General features: G+C 39.8%; 1 protein-coding gene across 1 annotated transcript; it reads left to right on the forward strand.

Annotated features, from left to right (window-relative positions):
• Window positions 1-5,986: 5,986 nt before the first annotated feature.
• Window positions 5,987-20,079, forward strand: COPB2 (coat protein complex I subunit beta 2). The gene is made up of 22 exons (XM_075201672.1): window positions 5,987-6,098; window positions 7,156-7,293; window positions 7,379-7,465; window positions 7,974-8,100; window positions 9,092-9,240; window positions 9,374-9,520; window positions 11,943-12,042; window positions 12,173-12,315; window positions 12,450-12,649; window positions 12,794-12,904; window positions 13,482-13,570; window positions 14,731-14,837; window positions 15,013-15,156; window positions 15,600-15,730; window positions 16,124-16,331; window positions 16,463-16,573; window positions 17,234-17,448; window positions 17,597-17,689; window positions 18,188-18,368; window positions 18,759-18,827; window positions 19,389-19,511; window positions 19,744-20,079. The coding sequence occupies exons 1-22, from the start codon at window positions 6,096-6,098 to the stop codon at window positions 19,831-19,833; spliced, it is 2,766 nt and encodes a 921-aa protein (XP_075057773.1). The 5' UTR covers window positions 5,987-6,095; the 3' UTR covers window positions 19,834-20,079.
• The last annotated feature ends 1,495 nt before the right edge of the window (window positions 20,080-21,574 follow it).

The following is a 21,574-nucleotide window of genomic DNA, read 5'->3' on the forward strand; positions in this document are numbered from 1 at the left end:
AAATTAATTAACCACTTGCAATGGTAATTTCCAGTTTAACCTGAAAGCTACAATTGATTTTCTGTTATAAATTAACTCTGTGTTAAACATATGTATCACTATATAGCATTCATTCAGAACACAGCAGATATCCTAGACATCGTACTGCATACACACAACATGAATAGTTTCCTTCCAGCCACTTACACACAGACTCTGCTACACATTCATACAGTAGGAATAGATAATTATATATGCTGAGATACACATAACACATCATAGGGACAGTGGTACTATAAGTGTATAAATTCTCCATTACTCTGAATTGTTTACCTGTTTTATATACTCTAATCTTTTATATATATATATATATATATATATATATATATATATATATATATATATACACAAACATAAATATGCACAAACTCTATTGACTATATTCTCCAAGTACAAATGCACAGTATCACTATCATAAACACATCTATATTACTCCACAAATGCACGTGTATTGCCCCACAAATAGCTCAATCCTATGTTACAAACACAAGTTTTCATAGGCTAATTTAGCATAAGTCATATGCTCTAGTGTAGCAAATTAGTGTGCTTTTTAAAATAAAGGTTTTCCATAAATATGGATGGAAGTATATCCAATATAAATAAAATGATTGCTTATCTGTTAGCAGGGTTTCCAGGTAGATCACTTAATCCTTGGTAAGATGTAAGAACAGAAAAAAACAGAGCAAAGAACATCACTTATGAGTAATTATTACTAAATTACTATTAGTATTTATTACACTTATTATATGTATAATTAAAATTGCACATACATCAAAATAAAAATGTTAACAGCTTATCTGTTGCACCATTTGTAATGTCCAAGGTCTTCAATCCCTCAGGATTGCAATATTTTTCCCTGAAGAAATGTACAAAAGAATGAAATGCGTAGGGTTTAACACTAGAACAAGGTATGAGAGTGTGTGAACAGGTGGTCAATACAGTAACTATCCAGTTTGGAATTAACTAGTTACTAAGGGGAGAGAAAAGGGTTCTCTCAGTCTCATGTGCTTTGCTATTGTGATGAATTACTGTGTGATACAATGATAGCTTAGAAGTCAGGCGTAGGTGAAAAATTAGCAAGTTCATTCTTTGTGCACAGTAGTCAGAAATGATGGAGTCCTAGGAAGACTGTACTGAAGATAGTAGCATGGCAAAAAAAAGTACACTAAGATAAATCCACGTTGTTTTCGCCAAATTCGGACCCTAATATCTGCATGTTGCAGCAGAAATTGAAATTGTTAGAGCAGGTGACGTTTTGCCACTCTTCCATTGTCCAGTTCTGGTGAGCCTGCACCCACTGTAGCCTCAGTTTCCTGTTCTTAGCTCACAAGATTGTAACCCGCTGCTGTAGCCCAACTACTTCCAGGTTTGATGCTCTTCTGCATATCACTGTGATAATGCATGGTTATTTGTGCTACTGTTGTCTTCTTGTCAGCTTGAACCAGTCTGGCTATTCACCTCTGACCTCTCTAACTAACAAGGCATGAGAGAGGTCAGAAAATGATTTTTGTTTTGCACACCATTGTCTATAAACTCTAGAGCAGCGGAGCCCAACCCACAGCTCTCAAGCCAGATGCGGTAGTCAACCCACGGCTCTTGAGCCACATGTGGCCTTTTGAACTTTAAAAAGTGGCTTCTGGAGCAGGACCAAAGCATAGTGAGGGTGTCCCTCCACAGTGATTATGCAGTGGTAGTGTGCAGTGAAGAGGTTATAAATAGCCCTTTGAAACCTCCTATACTGAGCACAGCAGCGAGATAAGAGCTGTGCGGTGCAGAGCTGCGCTGATTTGATGATTATTTTGAACATTTTGGCAATGTTGGATATTTTCTTTTTCGCTTAGCAAGAAATTGTAAATGATGTTATAATTTACGGTGTACGGTATGTATACACGTTTATACTGTGTATATCTAAATGCACACACATATAAAAGGTAAAGTTGGCTCTTTGTGGTATCTATAGATATTTTTGGCCTCTTAGTCTCTAACTGGTTGGCCACCCCTGCTGTAGAGACTGTGCGTGAAAATCCATTGTGATCAGCAGTTTTGCTCTCTTAGCCTTTTGGCTAAGATCAACAGCAGTAGTGCAGTGCTGTACTTGGCCCTGTGGAGAGAAGGCTGAGGTTGCGTGGAAAAAAGCCTGGGATAATGGAGTGGCAGCCCGGATGTACCGGAGAATTAATGATGCACCATCATGTGATTTATATGGCACTTTACCACACTTTTCTTTTTCTGCAATTGCCTCTTTGAATCCTGGCCTTTTGGCTGCAAGGAGGAATTTTTATATTTTTATTGTACCCACACGGCACTAATTATTTATTGGACACCTTATCACTGTCACTTGTAAATATCTCTTTTCATGAATCTAGGGGGTGTGATAGACCCTTATGGTCTCTGCACCTCCAGCGGTGTGTGTCCCACCACCCTGAACTTATTTATGGAGATGGGCAAGTTTCCGGCGCCTGAGTGAAGCTTCGTCAGATCCCAGGTTAAAAGAACACCCAAGCCTTGTGGCAAAGGGGAGTGTCTGAAGAATGTTGCCCTCTAAGGGATCTTTTAGTTTCAGAGATACAGGGACCTTTTTGGATTTTGCACCAGTTATTTTTGCACTACGGCCACAAAAGCACCCTTCTGGGTTTTCAGAGAAACAAAGATAAGCGGTTTCTTAGATACTATAACCAACTCTGTCTGCCACTACCAATCATTCCACGGTCAAACTAACTTAGATCACATTTTTTTTCCATTCTGGTGATTGGTCTGAACAACAATGGAACCTATTGACCATGTCTGCATATTTTTACACATTGAGTTGCTGCCATGATTAGCTGATTAGATATTTGCATTAACAAACACGTATACCTAATAAGGTGGCCACCGAGTGTAGATCTACAGTGCTATGAGTCTTAACCTTCCTAATAACATTATGTACTGTGGAAATTGGAAGATAAAGGTCTATGGAGATTGATTTCTAACCTTGAGATGCTTGGCTGCAATCTTCTATCTGACATACTCAAACAATTCTCTGGCTTTCTTTTTTCGATGCTCATTGTAGTACACAGTGACACAAAACAAGACATAGGGGTATATTTACTAAGCTGCGGGTTTGAAAAAGTGGGGATGTTGCCTATAGCAACCAATCAGATTCTAGCTTTCATTTATTTAGTACTTTCTACAAAATGACAGCTAGAATCTGATTGGTTGCTATAGGCAACATCCCCACTTTTTCAAACTCGCAGCTTAGTAAATCTAGCCCATAGAGTCATTTTGTCTACTGAATCTTGTTTAATGAGTGAATTTATATTACATGCACCCGATACTCTCCGCAGGTGAGCTCAGTTCCAAAGTGAAGAATTACCTGCTTGAAATCCAATTATTTGTAACTGCTTCTAAATGGTGACGATAATATTGTCTGTGCAACTTAAGGATTTCTGTATGGAATAAGCTACAACATTTGTCTGTTTTTTTGTGTTTCATTCCACTGCAAACCAAATAAATACATACATAGTGGATACAAAAATATTTATTTAATTCCAATAATGGAAGAACAGTATTAGAAAACACAACTGCAACCCAATATTTTGGGCCATGGGGCTGCATAGTGGCTTAGTCACAACACTGAGGTCATGAGTTTGATTCCCTGACCATGGCCCTATCTGTGTGGAGTTTGTATGCTCTCCTCATGTTTGTGTGGGTTTCCTCCCACACTCCAAAAACATACTAGCAGGTTAATTGGCTGCTATTAAAATGGATCTTAGTCTCTCTTATTGTGTGTGTATGTTAGGGAATTTAGACTGTAGGCTTCAATAGGACAGGGACTGATGTGAGTGAGCTCTCTGTACAGTGCTGTGGAATTAGTGACGCTATATAAATAGATGATGATGATGATGACTCTATATTACATTGTTTCTCCATATTTAAAATATTATGTATATTGCTGTCTGAAATCATGTCTCTTGCATTCTATACATACATACATAGCATATGGTCTGCTGTAGTGAGGAAAAACAATGATTTCAAGTACTAACCTGCGTCATTTTAAATTATAGCAATATCCATACCTACATGTCCCTGCTACAGGACTCATTGTTAACCTGCAATCCAGTCCTCTTTAATCACATCCTGCTTATCAATACATAAAATATTTTTAAGCTAACAGTGATTATTATAAATATTTAGCAGACTTATATATGTGGATTAAACATACCACCGTATGTGAGTTTCTTAAAAAAAATGAAGGAAACACATATCTTCCTGTAACATTATGATTTTCCCTGTGTCAGCAATGTGTGTAAATATATCTCCACTACCTTCAACTTCGAAAGAAAATCATTAATCCTATAAAGGATTGGTGAACTTGTCTTGCAGACCTGGTTTCACCCAGCCAAAATGGTCTTAAAGCAGGCAACCATTGAGTCTGGTCTGCTCATAATTAAAAAAAAGCGGTACCTGCAAGGCAACATTCAGAGACGTTTTTCTACAGGAATTATCATTTGGAAATGACTTTAATGGATTCCATGTTATGCCTATTCTACAGGAGATAAACACAAGTTAAGGCGTTATCCATTTAATATAAAATATTGTATCAAGCCAAATTATTTATTGCTTATAATACAATTTGTGTCTTTTTTTTCCCGCTATTTTTATAATAAAGCACAGGTGACATCACAGAGGTTCTTAAGAGGCATTTTTCTATATAACCTTCCTAAATGTTCGTCTTGTACCACAACAACCATAGACAGGGAGTCCCAGCTGTTACACTAATGTATCCCAACTAAAAGTCTGTGAGAGCTAACCACACAATTTCCTTTTTTGACCAGGCCAACACCATCTAGATATCACACATCTCTTGACAAACCCACCAAGTAATCCACCATTTTCGTGTTTTTTGTCCTAACCATTTCTATAGGGGCCAGTGCAAGGTTTCTCGGCTCCCTAGGGAAAGCTTCAAGCGATAGCCCCAATCGCCCCCCACCACCCCTGGATCTGAAGCTGTGCAGCTTGGTCGATGGCAGTGTAAGTTAAGCTCAGCGACTGCTGCGCAGCATTACACAATAATTAGTTTCCGACATCAGTGGCACCCCCCAGAGCCCGGCACCCTAGGCAGCTGCCTAACGGTAAGGCCGGGCCTGGGCGTACAGTAATAAAACACCAGATCACTTATATCTGCCCATTCCACTCTACCGTATCAGGTTTACAGACCTCTTGACAAATCTGTCAAGTTACCCACCATGAATTGCTATCAGTGCAAACCATTTCTATAGAAGAGGCGTACAGTAATAACACACCACTATTACTTTTGTTATTTGTCCTCGTCCCTTTACCCACGGTTTAGAAAAGTCTGGCTTGCTATGCCAGTAACATGTAGGCCCAGCCTTCAGCTCAGTCTGTGGAGTTCCCATCTCATCAGTAAATGCTAAACACTTTATGAAAACACTAGATGGATCAGATAGGATACATCCAAGGATACTAAAAGTACTTAAAGGGGTGCTGGTAACACCATTAACAGAATTATTCAACCAGTCACCAGCTACAGGAGTAATCCAGAGAACTGGAATAAAGCAAATGTAGTCCCACTAACAAAAAGACAACAACGAGAATAAACACGGGACTTTTCCTCAAGCCAAGGTTTGTATTTCTATAAATGCAAGATACAAAGTACATAATATTATTACACTTTATAGAAGAAGCTTTGTTGTAAGATATAATATCGGACATTACGTTTTAACTATTCAATGAGCATCATTGTAAGAGTATAGCTCATTTCAATGCTGATAATCTCCAGTCATATTGCACGACCTACTATATTACCCCGAGAGTTCCTATTATTTCTATCTTCAGACAAACCATGACATCTATTTGCCACTCACAACATGGCGTCGATGCAAGGGCGATACGGCCACGTCACTCATCTTTCCCTTCGCCAACCACAAGATGGCAGTCCCACGTCACGGAGACTGATCAGCCTTCGGAAGCTGTAGGGTTTAGTCACTCGCGAGATCTGCCCGGGGTCCCGGAAGCTCCACGTCAGTCAGAGGGAACGAGCAGGAGCAACCGGAGAAATGGTGAGCAGAACCGGGGAGCCCGGGGCCACATTCTCTAGGGTCCCCTCAGCCCAGGGAAAGTGCGGGGAGGGTAACGGGGAGAACTCCATATGTGTATATATATATAGTTTGGTTGGATAGCCAGGCCTTCACTTAACACGTCAGGGTTCATTGTATACAATGTAGTCCTGGAACAGACATAGACAGGGCATGCTGGGACTTGCAGTTCAACTACAGTCGCCGATTGTCTAAGTCTGAATTCATTGCCTAATACATTCATGTATGCAAAGTCTAATTTAAGAGTGTGTGATCAATGCTGTCATGGGCTGTTCTGCCTAACTGTACAGCCTGTAGCGATTGTGCTTGATGCATTTTTACTGTCATTACTACACATGGAAAATAACTTTTCACAGGACATAGTGCAGAGGTTTTTTGTAATAGCAAATATAAGGCATGATTAGTAAAGGTGCCCACACATGCTGCAGTAGTGATAGGATCGTTATTGGGTATGATAGAAAATGTGATTGGAAGATGTCTATGCACACACAGGCCATTATGTGCCTGAACAACTGGAACTTGTTTGATTCGGCCACTCACATGAGTTGCCAAATTGAAAGATAATTCTGTTTCTTTTCCAACTGTGTGGCCGGCTTAAGAATTAATGTAATTTCTGGATCAGGCTGTGAGACAGTTTTACAAATAAACTGTAAAATGTCAAGACTTTGAATACAAATTTGATGTAGAAGATTCTGGGGTTTATTTACTAAACTGCGGATTTGAAAAAGTGGAGATGTTGCCTATATGATCCAATCAGATTCTAGCTGTCATTTTGTAGAATGTACTACATAAATGATAACTAGAATCTGATTGGTCACTATAGGCAACATCTCCACTTTTTCAATCTGGCAGTTTAGTAAATATACCACTTGCTGTATGTGAGATTTGTAGTAGTGCAATGCTCAGTTGTTTGTAGAAGGCCAATTTTACTTCAGCTGCAGCAAAGTATGTAAATTTATGAAAGTCAAGTGAAACTTTCTATTTGTGTAATCTTATAATTGTGGTGTTTGATCATTTTCAGCCTCTGCGACTTGACATTAAGAGGAAGCTGACCGCTCGGTCGGACCGAGTGAAAAGTGTTGATTTACACCCTACAGAGCCATGGATGCTGGCGAGTCTTTACAACGGCAGCGTGTGTGTATGGAATCACGACACACAGGTAGTGCAATATAAGTAAATACTGCATGAATATTCTGTGATATTCCACTTTAAATATGCCTCAAAACCTGTTATTGTTCTTTCAGACCCTGGTGAAAACTTTTGAAGTATGTGATTTGCCTGTCAGAGCAGCAAAGTTTGTGGCAAGGAAAAACTGGGTTGTCTCAGGAGCAGTAAGTGTAAACCTATATATATTTATATTAATAAAGTATACTTTTTTCTATTGGCAATTGTATGAGAGTCATTACAATTTATCAGCAAATGTAAAATAAATACGCCTGTGTCTTTCTCCCAGATCACATCATTTTTTTTTTTTAAATACAGTATTATTATTATTAAACAATATCCGTAAAAAATTATTTGGTCAAACTTTATGTCAGTAATATAAAGGCTTTAATGTGAATAAACTTCCAAAAGTTGACGTTTACTTGCTCATGATCATTTGTGAAAAGTCTTGTTGTTTCTTATTCCTTTTTTTCTTTTTCCTTTTGAGTAAACAATTTTATTGGATTTTTCACACAAAGTTTCTTGTTCTTTAACATAAACTTGAATGGTCAAAGTAATTAATGACGCAGAACTGTTCAGTTAGATAAGGTAGCGACATAGACCTTTACCTTAATCAATGCATGTAGTGTATCTATGTGTTGTGTATGAAGGTGTTGATCTGTTCTGTTTTCTAAGGATGACATGCAGATTAGAGTGTTTAACTACAACACTTTGGAGAGGGTTCATATGTTCGAGGCGCATTCTGACTACATCCGCTGCATCGCTGTGCACCCCACTCAGCCTTTCATCCTCACCAGCAGTGGTAAGATTTCAAAGAGCTTGCTAAATATGTTAAAATAATAATGAATACATACACCCCTCTGTGAGATATAATAAGGATGTTAGAATCAGGTTCCTGTTTAAATATGAAAGCAGAAAACTAGAGGCCAGGGCATAGAACTTTAAGGGGACTACTTGTTTTGCACAGTTATTCCTTATAATACCTAAGTAATGTAATAAACATGATGTTTTAATTGCCACATTATTACTTTTTTGATGAGAGAAATAAAAGCTAACATAATTGTGTTCTGTGAAGTTTAACTGTCTTTGAGGGGCTAACTGCATGGTGGGTTCTGGGTGAGACCAGGTTTTAGGGGTGTTGCTGCTTCTCTTCTGAATAATATAATTTCTGGTCAAAGTAAATTTGATGCTGAAAGTGAGGAATGAAGCAGACAAATATTATGTACCTGTTTAAACTCATCTATCTATAGATATATTTGTTGGTGAATATCTTCCAGAGCTCTCAAGGTAAAGCTGTCAAATCGTACATAGTTATTTAGTATCGAAAAGTAACCTATTTGACCACAAAGCGACAAATATTGAAAACATCATTTTTGGGTTGTATACAATTGTATGACTGTGGGAAGGAAACCTTGCCACAACACGACATAACGTCAGAGCGACAAAGCAACAAATCTTATATTCTAAATAGCATTTTTGTCCTTTTACCAAATTATTTGCTATTATATAAAAACTGCTACACATTACAAATCAGACTCGCACAATGCCAGGTGACCCTGCTAGTTATATATAAAAAAAGAAATATATGGATGAGGTGTGTCCTAAAATGCACACCCTAATGCAAGATGCATTTATTTTAGAGTGGTGGTGTCGGAATGACAAAGATAAGGCTAGTGTTTCCAATTGTTTATAAATATATTCACACCACACATAGATCATATTGTCGAATACAGTACAATACAGATACAGGTTGGAAGGAAGTTGTTACAGTCCATTGCCTCTGTTTCCTGCAGACGACATGCTGATTAAGCTTTGGGACTGGGACAAGAAGTGGTCCTGTTCCCAAGTGTTTGAGGGCCACACACATTATGTCATGCAGATTGTCATCAATCCCAAGGACAACAACCAGTTTGCAAGTGCCTCACTAGACCGTACCATAAAGGCGAGTATACCTTATGCCTGTTACTGCTTTGTACATTATTATCATATTGGACCTATTTGGTTTTATTTGCATGCACTACATGACTATTGTACTGACATCTCGCTCCATTTAACCACACCTCTATTATAACTAGGTTTGGCAGCTTGGCTCTTCCTCCCCCAACTTTACACTGGAGGGACACGAGAAAGGGGTTAACTGCATTGATTATTACAGTGGAGGGGACAAACCCTACCTTATCTCTGGAGCAGATGACAGACTGGTGAAGATTTGGGACTATCAGGTTGGTGAGCTCACAGTAAATGCCAATCAAATCTTGTGTCTCTAGTTAAGGTTTTGTCATTAATTTAAATGGATCATGTCTGAAACCTTTTATGTCACTCTGATTACTGCAAAATAAACAGAAACCACAACACAGTGTCACTCGCTGGCTCACGCATTTGATGACGTTGGAGTCGGCTTCAGTTGGGGAAATAGTGAGCAGGGGAAAAGGACAATCGAAAAATAGAATAGTTGCTTTGGGGAAAAAATTAATTTGTAAAATATATATTTTTAAAATATTCTCTTCCTTTTAAAGGTATTGTCCACATTTGGACAACTCCCTTATATAACCTGACCCTCTGTAGCAAAAAGCGGTCCTCTGTGTTACCTTGGACTCAATCCATCCCTAATGGAAGTTGCTTAAAGGGATCCTACTACTAGATATGCGACAAGCGTGTTTTCCGGTTATGTTGAGGGTGAATCTTCAAAAGTTGACACCCCTTTTATATATCTGAGTGTTTATGACTTGTGTTGTGAGTTTTGATGCATAGGTGTCCATTGATAAGTCATGTGTCAAGAAGATGGATAGTCGGTTGTTTGTGTCTTAAACTTTGTCATTACTGACCATCAGGACAAATCCCAGGAGTCTGATAGCCAAGGTGCTTAAATACATATTACTTTGCCGGGTTTCTAGATTTGATTATCTGGCTCCTGAAATATTTATTTTTTTAGCTGAACCAGTTCACCATCATTGTGGGGGTATATATATATTTGGGAAATGTCTGGAGACATGTTTAAGTTGTGTTTTTTTTTCTAAATGTTGAGGTAAAAATCATGTGTTATAGAATGCGTAGCTCGAAGACTTCCAGACCCTTCATTGGACACTGTGCCCTTATATTCAGAGCTGCTTAAACTGTTTATGGAGATTTTAGCATGATTTCTAGATGCATTAAAGTAGGAATAACGTTTAGTATTCCTACTAAAGAGCACAATGAAAGTAGCTGCGGTTGAGGAGGAAAGAATAGAGATAAAAAGAATTGAGAAAAACCTGAACTGCTTATCTGGTATTATTTCTGTCTCTTACTGCATTGTAATGGTGCATTTCATTGCAAATCAGAATGTGTCAGACGTCACATAGCAGATGACCATTATGGGTTGAACTAGGACATAAACAATAAGTAAAGCATACAGTGTTAACAATAACTCAAAGAATGAACAAACTATGAGCATAACAGCCTGGTCAGTCTTGATATATCACTGTTCCTTTGCTGATAGCTGGACAAAGGTGTGTGGGGAAAGCAGTATAAGTCAATGAATCCTTCTTTCTAGATGTCAGCAGTGATGGCTGGTGCAGGAGGTGATTTCATGCATCTCCATGGCGAATATTCAGCCATCACTAATGTGTATACTACTAGCTGGATATTGGTTCATGTCATTAGGTGGCAAACATGATGATGCAATGTAATGGTTCGTAGAGCACCCTAATACAATTACAGCAGCCTTATCACAACAAATGGACTCTTAAGTTACCCACATGGTCTGTACATAACAATGAGCTGCTAGATCCTCAGGCGCCATAACTTGCCGTATAGAGTCAGTTGCTCAAAATGTAGACGATAAGTCCACATCCTATAGTTCAATGTCCAATTAGTTAGGAGATTTTTCTCTTGTTCATAATCTTCTTCAAGGCTTTCAGTTCAAGCGACAAACCTGCATAGAAGAGAAATAATAACCGCATATACTGAAGTATGTCTTAAATAATCGATAAATGCAATCTCCACATAGTCACATCAATAACACATTGACGTGTGCAAACACCAAATGTTCCATATAGTGCCAATGATCCTCTTCCACTCCTTATGTGTATATGCTTACATTGGCCATCCGCTGGGAAATAGCTCTAAAATAGGTCTTTACTGGTGCTTCTCTTTTCCTGTTCTCTGTGTGTGTGTTTAGCTTACGCCTTTGGCTTCATCAGTTTCCCTGCCCCCGCCTCATCAGTACACATGCAGAGTGGAGTGCTGGAAATGCTTGTTGCAGTACGGATTCATTGTCCGACAGCCATACTCAGTGTAAGAAAGTCCGACCCCACAGTTAGTAAAGCTGCATGGCAAATGCATGGGTGCTGGAGCAAATCACTTCAGTTTCACCACAGCCACTGTGTTAATTTGACATAAGTAACAAACATGTAGGATGTCATAAAACATATAATGACACATTTAAAGACCTTTGTTCCTTTATCAGATACGCCTATTGAGGTCAGTATACCGGATATGTTTTTGTTTATAAAATTGAGTCTAGCCAGACCACAAAAAGGGGATTTAACGTGATTCTAGTGAGACACAACGGGTGTCTAAGTCATCTGATTTTGATGTATATTGTCGGTGCTTTAAATTGTTTTCTACTTTTTTTTTTTTTATTATTATTATTTTTCTCTCCTACAGAATAAAACTTGTGTTCAGACTCTGGAAGGTCACGCTCAGAATGTTTCCTGTGTCAGCTTCCATCCTGAGCTCCCCATTATTATCACAGGTTCAGAAGATGGTATGTATTTTCCGTAGATGCAAATAATATTTTGAGTATATATAAAGATCAGTGTCCTATGACGTTTTGTAAGATACATTGTACAGCCTATTTAGTGTAGTTCCCAAATTTCACATGATTTTATGTTTAGGCACCGTTAGAATCTGGCATTCTAGCACCTATCGTCTAGAGAGTACCCTGAACTATGGCATGGAACGGGTCTGGTGTGTGTCTGGTCTCCGTGGCTCCAACAATGTGGCCCTTGGGTACGATGAGGGTAGCATCATTGTTAAGGTAAGATATGATAGTTCTGGGTATTGCAATTGCAAGACTAATAGGTGTTTTTTTTTAGATTTTAACCATTATTTTAAAGTCATTTTGAAAATGTAATATGATATTTGACTGTGTATCACCTCTCGTGTCATTAGTTGGGTCGTGAAGAGCCAGCAATGTCCATGGATGCAAATGGAAAGATCATCTGGGCCAAGCACTCGGAGGTTCAGCAGGCCAACCTGAAAGCCATGGGAGAAACGGAGATTAAAGATGGGGAGAGGCTCCCGCTAGCTGTGAAGGACATGGGCAGCTGTGAAATCTATCCCCAGACCATCCAGCACAATCCCAATGGGAGGTGAGGATGTGACCTGTAAACAGTACTATGTGGGTGAGCGGTGTGATATCTGCTTTGTGAGTGGACATTGTAGATATGGGTGTCTTCTTACCTTTAGCTGTTGCATGGCACAGGTCTGAACGGCCTCTTGCAATCTTGTTGTAGGTTTGTAGTAGTGTGCGGAGACGGAGAATACATCATCTACACGGCCATGGCACTGAGGAACAAGAGCTTTGGATCTGCACAGGAGTTTGTGTGGGCTCACGATTCCTCTGAGTAAGTTTGTTTTATGCTTTTAAAATAAAAATAACAGTATTTAAAAAAAAAAAAAAAAAAACAGTCTGCATAATGACTCAACATGAGGGTGGCGTATTGAGGGAGGTGGGGTTAAGATCAGCACAGGCAGCTAAACCTGTCTGCTGTCTCTGTATTGTAAAGACAAAGGACCTTATTTGGAGTTGGAAGTAAATCCAGCTAGAATGAGCCAATTTGCACCTTGTCAAAATCATGTTGCGCTGCAGGAGGGGAAGTTTTAAATTGATAGATTTATAATTTGGAGAGGAGCACGGTCTAGCTCAACTCTAAATCGCAGTGTGGAAAAAACATATATATTTTTTTTGTGTGTGTGAAAACCCTTCTATTATTTTCTTGTATATGAGCGATGATAATTATTGTTTGGTCAATTGTACATGCAGTTGGTACTCCTCTTCACTTCCCTTTATCCCCTCCGCATCATCCCACATTTTTCTTTACGGTTGTGATTCTAAAAAACAGTCAATAAGAATGCCAAGATCCTCGCTATGTCTTGCTACTTCGTGTGCTCTTACCAAACATTGTCCTTTGTCACTTGTAGATACGCAATCCGCGAAAGTAACAGTGTAGTGAAGATTTTCAAAAATTTCAAGGAGAAGAAGAGCTTCAAACCAGACTTCGGTGCAGAAGGTTGGCTCCCTGACATACAAGTTGTGTCTGTGAAAGGATTATTTTTTTTTTGTCCCTTAGATTTTATCTATTTAAATTCTTTGTTGCCCACCTCATTGTTCACAAGTCTAAGAAATTGTATGTACAGTTTTATAACTGCAGTCTCTTGAAGCTTGGGAATACAATTATTTATTTCAATTATACTCCTGGTGAATAAAGGGAAAGGTAAACTGCATTTATCCAGGGCACCAGCTGGAGAGTGGCATGGGCCATAATGGATCATGCACTTGGGCTTTCTTGTGGACCATAGCGGTAGACTGACTTATTCTATCTGGGGCTCTAGGACCGATCAGGACTGTGCCAACTACATCGCACGAGCACACAAGTCACCCTATAGACATGGTTGGCATATAACTATTCCCTGGTAACACTTTCTCCACTTTGAGGTCCGCCACAAGTATCTGTGTGTAAGCCAAAGCCCCAGTAGTGTACCATCCTCAGAACAGGGAGCACTGTAGCATACCTCAGCTTATTGCTGGACTCTTGTTTTTGTCCAGGCACTTCTTTCTAATAGCTCGTTCTCATCAGAGGACATGCACAGGGGAACACCCACCAAGATAGTGCACTGGGTATGGACATGGTGCAACTCTACATCAGGAAGTGGGAAGGCAGGCTCAACTAGACTATTACATTTTAGGGGACAGAACTGATCCTTAAGGTCACTTTCCTACATAATTCACTGCAGAGAATAAAGGGGTTCTCCATCTATGAGAACCCACCTCTGTAGTTAGTGCCTCCACCCTTACATAAAAGAATAGAAACACCGACCCCCATTACAGGGCTAATCAGCATCCCCAACTAGTATTGCAGAATTCACCCTGGGAGACAATACTCGTTACTGGGGATTGCGGTACCTCCAATTAAGAAAAATTGTGGGATGTCCTAGTCAAGGGACCCCCATGTCACTGCTCTATGGTGGTTCACTAACACAGGGTGATTAGAGAACCCTTTTAAGACTAGGGAATGGCTAAACAGGGGCATGATACAGATCTATATATCCATTTCTTACATGAGACTCCTGCAGTGTCAGATTGATGACTTCTTAAACCTATGGTGACCCCTTTCAGTTTGGTGATTGAATGTTGCATAGACACTCTTTGCTTTTTTTTGTTTTTTTTAAGGTATATATGGCGGTTTTCTACTTGGCGTCCGGTCTGTTAACGGTTTGGCCTTCTATGACTGGGAGAATACAGAGCTTGTCCGCAGGATAGAGATTCAGCCCAAACATGTGAGTTAATGCTATGTCGGATACAGCGACCGGGATCCATATGCAGCTATATTGCACCTCTGTAAATGGAGGCATAGTACAGAGGAGATCTAATGCAGGATTACTGCAGAGAGCTCATTGAAAGAGATTACATTATATCTCATTCTACATTGTGTCCATTATTATTGTATGGCAGATTTTCTGGTCTGACTCAGGAGAGCTGGTTTGCATCGCTACAGAGGAATCTTTCTTCATCCTTAAATACCTGTCTGAGAAAGTGGCTGCTGCCCAAGAAACGCACGAAGGGGTCTCTGAAGACGGCATAGAGGAGGCATTTGAGGTAAGCAGAACTCAACATTATGTGATTTATCACATCTGACCAACTATATAGCACAGGGTCCCAGTAAATATGCTGTACTGCTATATTCCTTTTATTATAAAAGGCATCCATCCTGCAATATACCCCCTTACACAGCAGGTAACGCTTCAACTTGGCATTCTGTCTGTCAATATTGGAAACCAATTTATTACTGTCTATAAAAGCTTTTGTAGCACACTCTTCTTCTTTTTTTCTCTTTATAAATGTAATGGCATTAAATGTTTACCACTTTATAATCTGACACTGCCCTACGTATCCCATTATTATGTGTGTGTGTGTGTGTTCAGACACAGCAGTTATATTTTAATTTTTATAGAAATGTGTAAGGTGCAGTTATTACAAATTGCCTGATCAGAAATGACTGTCGGTGAGATCTGTGTGTGACGGCCTCACTTTCCTCCTAGGTGCTCGGTGAAATTCAGGAGATAGTGAAAACTGGTCTGTGGGTTGGAGACTGTTTCATCTACACCAGCACAGTAAACAGACTGAACTATTATGTAGGGGGAGAAATTGTTACCATTGCACATTTGGACAGGTGAGTGATGTTTCAGCATCTATGTCCTCCCCTCAGTTTACAGTGAGGCAGGCAGGTACGATTAACTTCTCACTTTATTCTTGCTGACGTGGAACGGAGCCTGGCTGACCATTGTGGCAGGTGTAGTCCACACAGTATTGCTGTACTTGGATAGATGAGGATTGGTGCTTTGGAACTCTGATATTTTCAGCTTCCGTGGGTTGAAGACTATCGATAATTGGCTTATCTGTGCTGACAAATTTTGATCTGACATCTTTCTTGTTTTAGGACCACATGCTGTGACATTGCAGAGTGTGGCCATCTTTAGTTTAGTTGTGTATTGTATCTCTTGTACACACTGCGCTATACAGATGTTATCACTATGTGAGCTCCCTGTCCTCATTCTCTCCTTAGGACCATGTATTTGCTGGGTTATATCCCGAAAGATAATCGCCTTTATCTGGGAGACAAAGAGCTGAATATTGTCAGCTATTCTCTGCTGGTGTCAGTTCTGGAGTATCAGACAGCTGTTATGAGAAGAGACTTCAGCATGGCAGACAAAGTCCTTCCAACCATATCCAAAGAACAGAGAACACGTGTGGCCCACTTTCTGGAGAAGCAGGTGAGAACACCTGGCCTTTGTAATTTTGTGTCTTCTCTTTGTGTCATGATGGTCAGGCAGTTTTCTGTAAGAAAGAAGTATGGTATAAGGGGTTATATTGGTCTTTTACTCACTTCCTATTCTCTCTGCAGGGCTTCAAACAACAAGCTCTGGCTGTGTCTACAGATCCTGAGCATCGTTTTGAGCTGGCTCTGCAGTTGGGAGAACTGAAGATTGCATATCAGCTGGCAGTAGAGGCAGAGGTGAAATGTGGTCACTGCTTTCATACATTATTTCTAACTATGCAGTAAATTCCAATGTCATTCTCGTTTTTTACCACTAGATGTCCTCACCACATGTACACAACAGTCACCCTCCATTATCCCCATTTATCTAAAAGGTTTTGTTGCAGCACAATAGTCCAGTGGATCCCAAACTTTTTTTTAGTTTGAGACACCCTTAAGGTCTCCATAATTTATTCAAGGCACCCATAAGCCAAAATAATTACTAAATAGTCCCCCGCCTTGCTTACCACAGGACCTGGCCACGGCACACAGTTTGGAAACCGCTGCAATAGTCAATGGAACGTGTGCAGTGGTGTGGTCATTGTTAATAGCAACTGTAACATATCAGACCTTATTTTTTAACCACTGAAACAAATGTGAAAGTACGTACACGAGATATTGATCTGCAAGCTGATTCTACAATCGAGGAGGATGTTATTGGAGGGTGCTAGGAAATTACTATTCTTTTGCCTCAAGTCAAGAGAAAGCTGAGCACTGGCAGCTAGAAGAGAGCAGTTTATTTCTACTATCAGAATGTCCTGCCTATTAGTCGTGGAGGTGTAGGGGTTTAACTACATCAATCATGTATTCTGCAAAATAAATAATGGTGATGTGTTTTTCTTTTACTCAACCATGTAGTCTGAACAGAAATGGAAGCAGTTGGCTGAGCTAGCCATCAGCAAATGCCAGTTTGGGCTTGCCCAAGAGTGTCTGCACAATGCCCAGGATTACGGAGGTCTCCTGCTGTTAGCCACCTCTTCCGGAAACTCCACCATGGTGAACAAGCTGGCCGAAGGGGCTGAGAGAGATGGGAAGAACAACGTGGCTTTTCTGAGCTACTTTTTACTCGGGAAGTAAGTGCAAGTTGGCAAACTCCATCATTTAAATAATGAAGACTTCCCAGCATGTTTGATCTTCTCTCTGTAATAACACCATTGTGCATGATTGTGTAGTATCTCTGCTCTGTCTATGTACATTCTTAGTAATGTTTCTTGTTTCCAGACTCGACACTTGCTTGGAGCTTCTGATTTCCACCGGCCGTCTGCCTGAAGCAGCATTCTTGGCACGAACCTACCTGCCGAGTCAGGTGTCCCGGTAATTGTAATGGGTTTTTTTTTTGTTGATGTTGTTTTTTTTAGGGTGGCGGTGGGATTCATTTGATATTCTCCTAATAGAATATCCGCAAAATGAAAGCACCACTTTCATAACACACACATTACTTTCCTAATTGGCTGTTAGTCACATGACAATTACACAGTATTTGTGTAATTGGGTGAACATAATATCTGCTGATCTAGCGTCACTTTTCATTCTGGAAAGTCAAATTGCCATACAGTTAGTAAGGTCCAGTGGCCCCTCTTGTACACGTGTGTGCTCGGAGATTGTTATGTGCAAACATAACACAATATAGCAAATAGGGTTCAATGGAATGTCGTAGAAGAGACATGAAGTGCTGGTGCACATTATCAGGAATATACAGGGTGAGCTAATTGATGGACGGATGCTGACAGGGATTTGATGTAAACGATGAGACATGCTCTGAGAGTGGAAATATCCATCAGTGAAAGTTATGACTTCATTTTCTGTTACTAGGGTGGTTAAGCTGTGGAAGGAGAGTCTGTCTAAAATCAATCAGAAGGCAGCAGATTCCTTGGCTGACCCCACAGAGTATGAGAATCTGTTCCCTGGCTTAAAGGAAGCCTTTGTGGGAGAGCAGTTTTTAAAACAGACCAGCAGTGCCCTCCGCCCAGCAAGTGACTATCGCCATGTGACTGTGAGTACTTGTATGATACGTGTCATTTGTATTAAGTTACGTAGCTCACTTTCCTTACCTGATTGGCCCCACAAATATAGTCTTTGCATAGGTCTTGTACATTCAAATCCTTTACTTATTGGTTAAATTCTTTACTATGAAAATAGAGATAATGATCAGGCCTCTATTTCTCTGGTTAAGTGTATTCTCAGCCATGTCCCTTGTTGAATTGATAACCTGCACACAGAAAATGGCGGCCTACTGTGTGTAGGTTATGAGTACACAGTTAAAGTGCACCCATTGTACCTTTTCGACTGTACAAGTAACTAGCATGTCTCTATAGTGAAAAGATTAGTCCTGTTGTACTAGTTGTCCGTTTAGTAAATGGTAACGTCATGTCTGTCATCATAGCCAAATGAAGAGAGAAACGTCCTGGATGAAGCAAAAGTGTTTGTGCCATCTAATGAATCGGCGGCAGCGGTGAGTTCTGTGACTTGGCCCATCCACATAATATAATATTAACCATTGATATTACACTGCAATTGTTGAATGTTTAGGATAAGGCAACTCTAATTATTAGAATGTACAAGGCACAGCACCTTTAAGTGGGTCATTTAAACTTCAGCATGGACACTGGAACAACTCTTGATTTACATACGATCATATACATTGGTGTAATTTACTTGGGCCCTCTGAAGAGTACGCGCCATATGATGATCATTAGTCTCTAATAGTTACACTGAAAAATCATTCATTCAAATCCTAACTCCACTCTTCTAAAAAGTTTAGTTTCTAAGAGCATTTATCCTAATGAAAATCCTAGCAGGCGTTGGATATACTCTCGTAGGGTGAACCTGCCGAAAGAAAAGGAATCAAGTAACTGTTACTCACTTTTTCGGGGTCTATTCTTTTCAAAGATTTACGTTATAAGAGAGAGCATATATTGTTCTTTGTGCTAATACACTAAAAATGTAGCAGCTAAACGACTGGGTGGAACTGTACGATTCTTCATGGCGCATTTCTCCTATATATTTGCTGTAGGTAGAAGAGCAGGAGAGAGAATTAACACCTCCCCCGGCAGTACCTGCACCCACAGCTCCAACCTCTGTCGTAACCCCAGTCATAGCCCCAGTCATACCAGCCTCCAAGACCGCGGAAGATAAGGTGAGTGATGGGTAGATGGCCGTTTTATTGTCTCTGTAATTAATGCTCTTAGCACTGGTTTTGGCTTGTGTACAAGGGGTGGGCAACCGTCGAACTTTTATTTTGTAAATGTTTTTGCTTAAAATAAGTAAATATGAAAAACAATAATATATTTTACATTTTATTATATATGGCATCTCCACCTGGGTACAATACGTGGTAATTTAATCTTCTACATTTTTTTTGTTCCTAGGCTTTCCTGGACCTAGAGGAGGATTTAGACAACATGGAATTAGAAGATATTGATACAGCAGACATTAACCTAGATGAACTCTCTGACTAACATGTAATAGTCAAAATTGTATTTAAGTGACCAAACCAGCTCGTTTCCTTCATTTGTCGGCCATATGCAGTTGGTACTCCATCTTCCCACAGATCAGATGAATAGCACAGGCTATATGTCCCTTATTGTGGAAGCAGGGGCCTCTCTTGTACATTTCCTTATCAGCTGCTCTCCCCTCTTTTTCTGTTTTGTCTGAATCTAAACACTCGATTTTGTGCATTAACTAAATAAACGTTATTGGTAACATCTAGTCCATGTGTCATTTACCCATACCTGTCAACATTAGGCTGTTGGCAGATATGTCTACACCAGTTGCCAAATACTCACGGAATAGCCAACATCAGTTGGTTAGTTACTGAACCATCTATATACATGAAGGGGTTATATTTTTAGTTCCCCGGTACCCCGTATCTGATTATCAGTCCAGTGTCTTTTCGTAGCAAGATAGTGTATGGGCAACACCACAGCGAATACTGCTGTAGAATGATGTAAGCTCATTGTGTATTTATAAGGCACCACAGATTCTGGAGTGATGTACAGAAAGGGTACAGCAATACTAACAAATACAGTAATACAAATTAACATATACAAAATACTATAATACAGGTAGCTAGAGTAGTAAATAGCACAATAGATCATATGCTGTGTACAATGTAGCAGGGACATACAGACAGGAGACCACCCTGCCCCTGAGAACTTACATTTATGTAAGGATTTGTTGAAAAAACACAATTTTACAGACTTGTCAGTAGAGACCACCATCCATAGTGGACTGTAAGTTGTAGTAATTACTAATACTTCAGTGCCTGAGGAGACGCACTCGACATGAGCAACAGAATCACTTTCCAGTTTGGACATACAGATTCTGGTAAGCAGCTGGATCACCTTTGTTTGGCTGGAACATAACGTTACACAAAGGCTGATGCTGGATATCGTCCAGCGAGCATTTTCCCATGTGACCAATAATCATTCAATTTGATCATTAACAATGCAGGTTCACTGCTTTATTCTACTTTAGTGTGGCTTTAATTCTGACCACGCAGCCACTGACTACATCTCTTTATGAACTATCCTACACCTGAGAATTTTTTTTTTTTTTTTTTGTGCTCTATATTGTTACAGAATTTATCATCTTCCAGTAATCTTCATTTATACCAAACAGTACCCGTGTTCCCCAATAAGGAGAGATATACATATATAATAAAAATGTAGAAAAATGATTTACAGTAAAGTTGTGTGTGCTTTTTTTTTTCTCTCTCCTCTTCTGGAATTCCCTTAACATGTTACGTGAACTCACAAGTATTCCTTCTCTCTGTGCACTCCCTAGTGATTAGGGGTGTGCACCGGGCACTTTTAGTGTTTTGGGTTCTGATTAGCTTGAGGTTTTGGGTTCTGATTTGTTTTGCCAAAACACCTGACGAAAGGTTTTGGTTCTGATTTATTTTTAAAATAGCGCTAAAATCCATTTTTTGTTTTTTTTTTACACTCCTACGCTATTATTGACCTCAATAACAATCATTTCCACTAATTTCCAGTCTATTCTGAACACCACACCTCACAATATTCTTTTTAGTCCAAAATGTTGCACCGAGGTAGCTTTCTGGACTGCGTAGTGGAGTGGCCCCGGTACCCAATTTGGTACCGGGGCCACAATATATCATCAAAGCGTACGAAGGGCTTCATCCACAAGAGCTACATGCTTGGTGGATTCGCGGTGGTTTACCAGCTCCTCCCTCACTTT

The sequence above is a fragment of the Mixophyes fleayi genome, chromosome 3 (genome assembly GCF_038048845.1).
Source record: "Mixophyes fleayi isolate aMixFle1 chromosome 3, aMixFle1.hap1, whole genome shotgun sequence".
Lineage (NCBI taxonomy): Eukaryota > Metazoa > Chordata > Amphibia > Anura > Limnodynastidae > Mixophyes > Mixophyes fleayi.

What these genes read in the sequence shown, in the direction of transcription:
- COPB2 (XM_075201672.1), top strand. An exon ending in TGGGCTCACGATTCCTCTGA is followed by an intron (nt 12,905 to 13,481) that starts GTAAGTTTGTTT and finishes TGTCACTTGTAG; the next exon opens with ATACGCAATCCGCGAAAGTA. An exon ending in ACCAGACTTCGGTGCAGAAG is followed by an intron (nt 13,571 to 14,730) that starts GTTGGCTCCCTG and finishes GTTTTTTTTAAG; the next exon opens with GTATATATGGCGGTTTTCTA.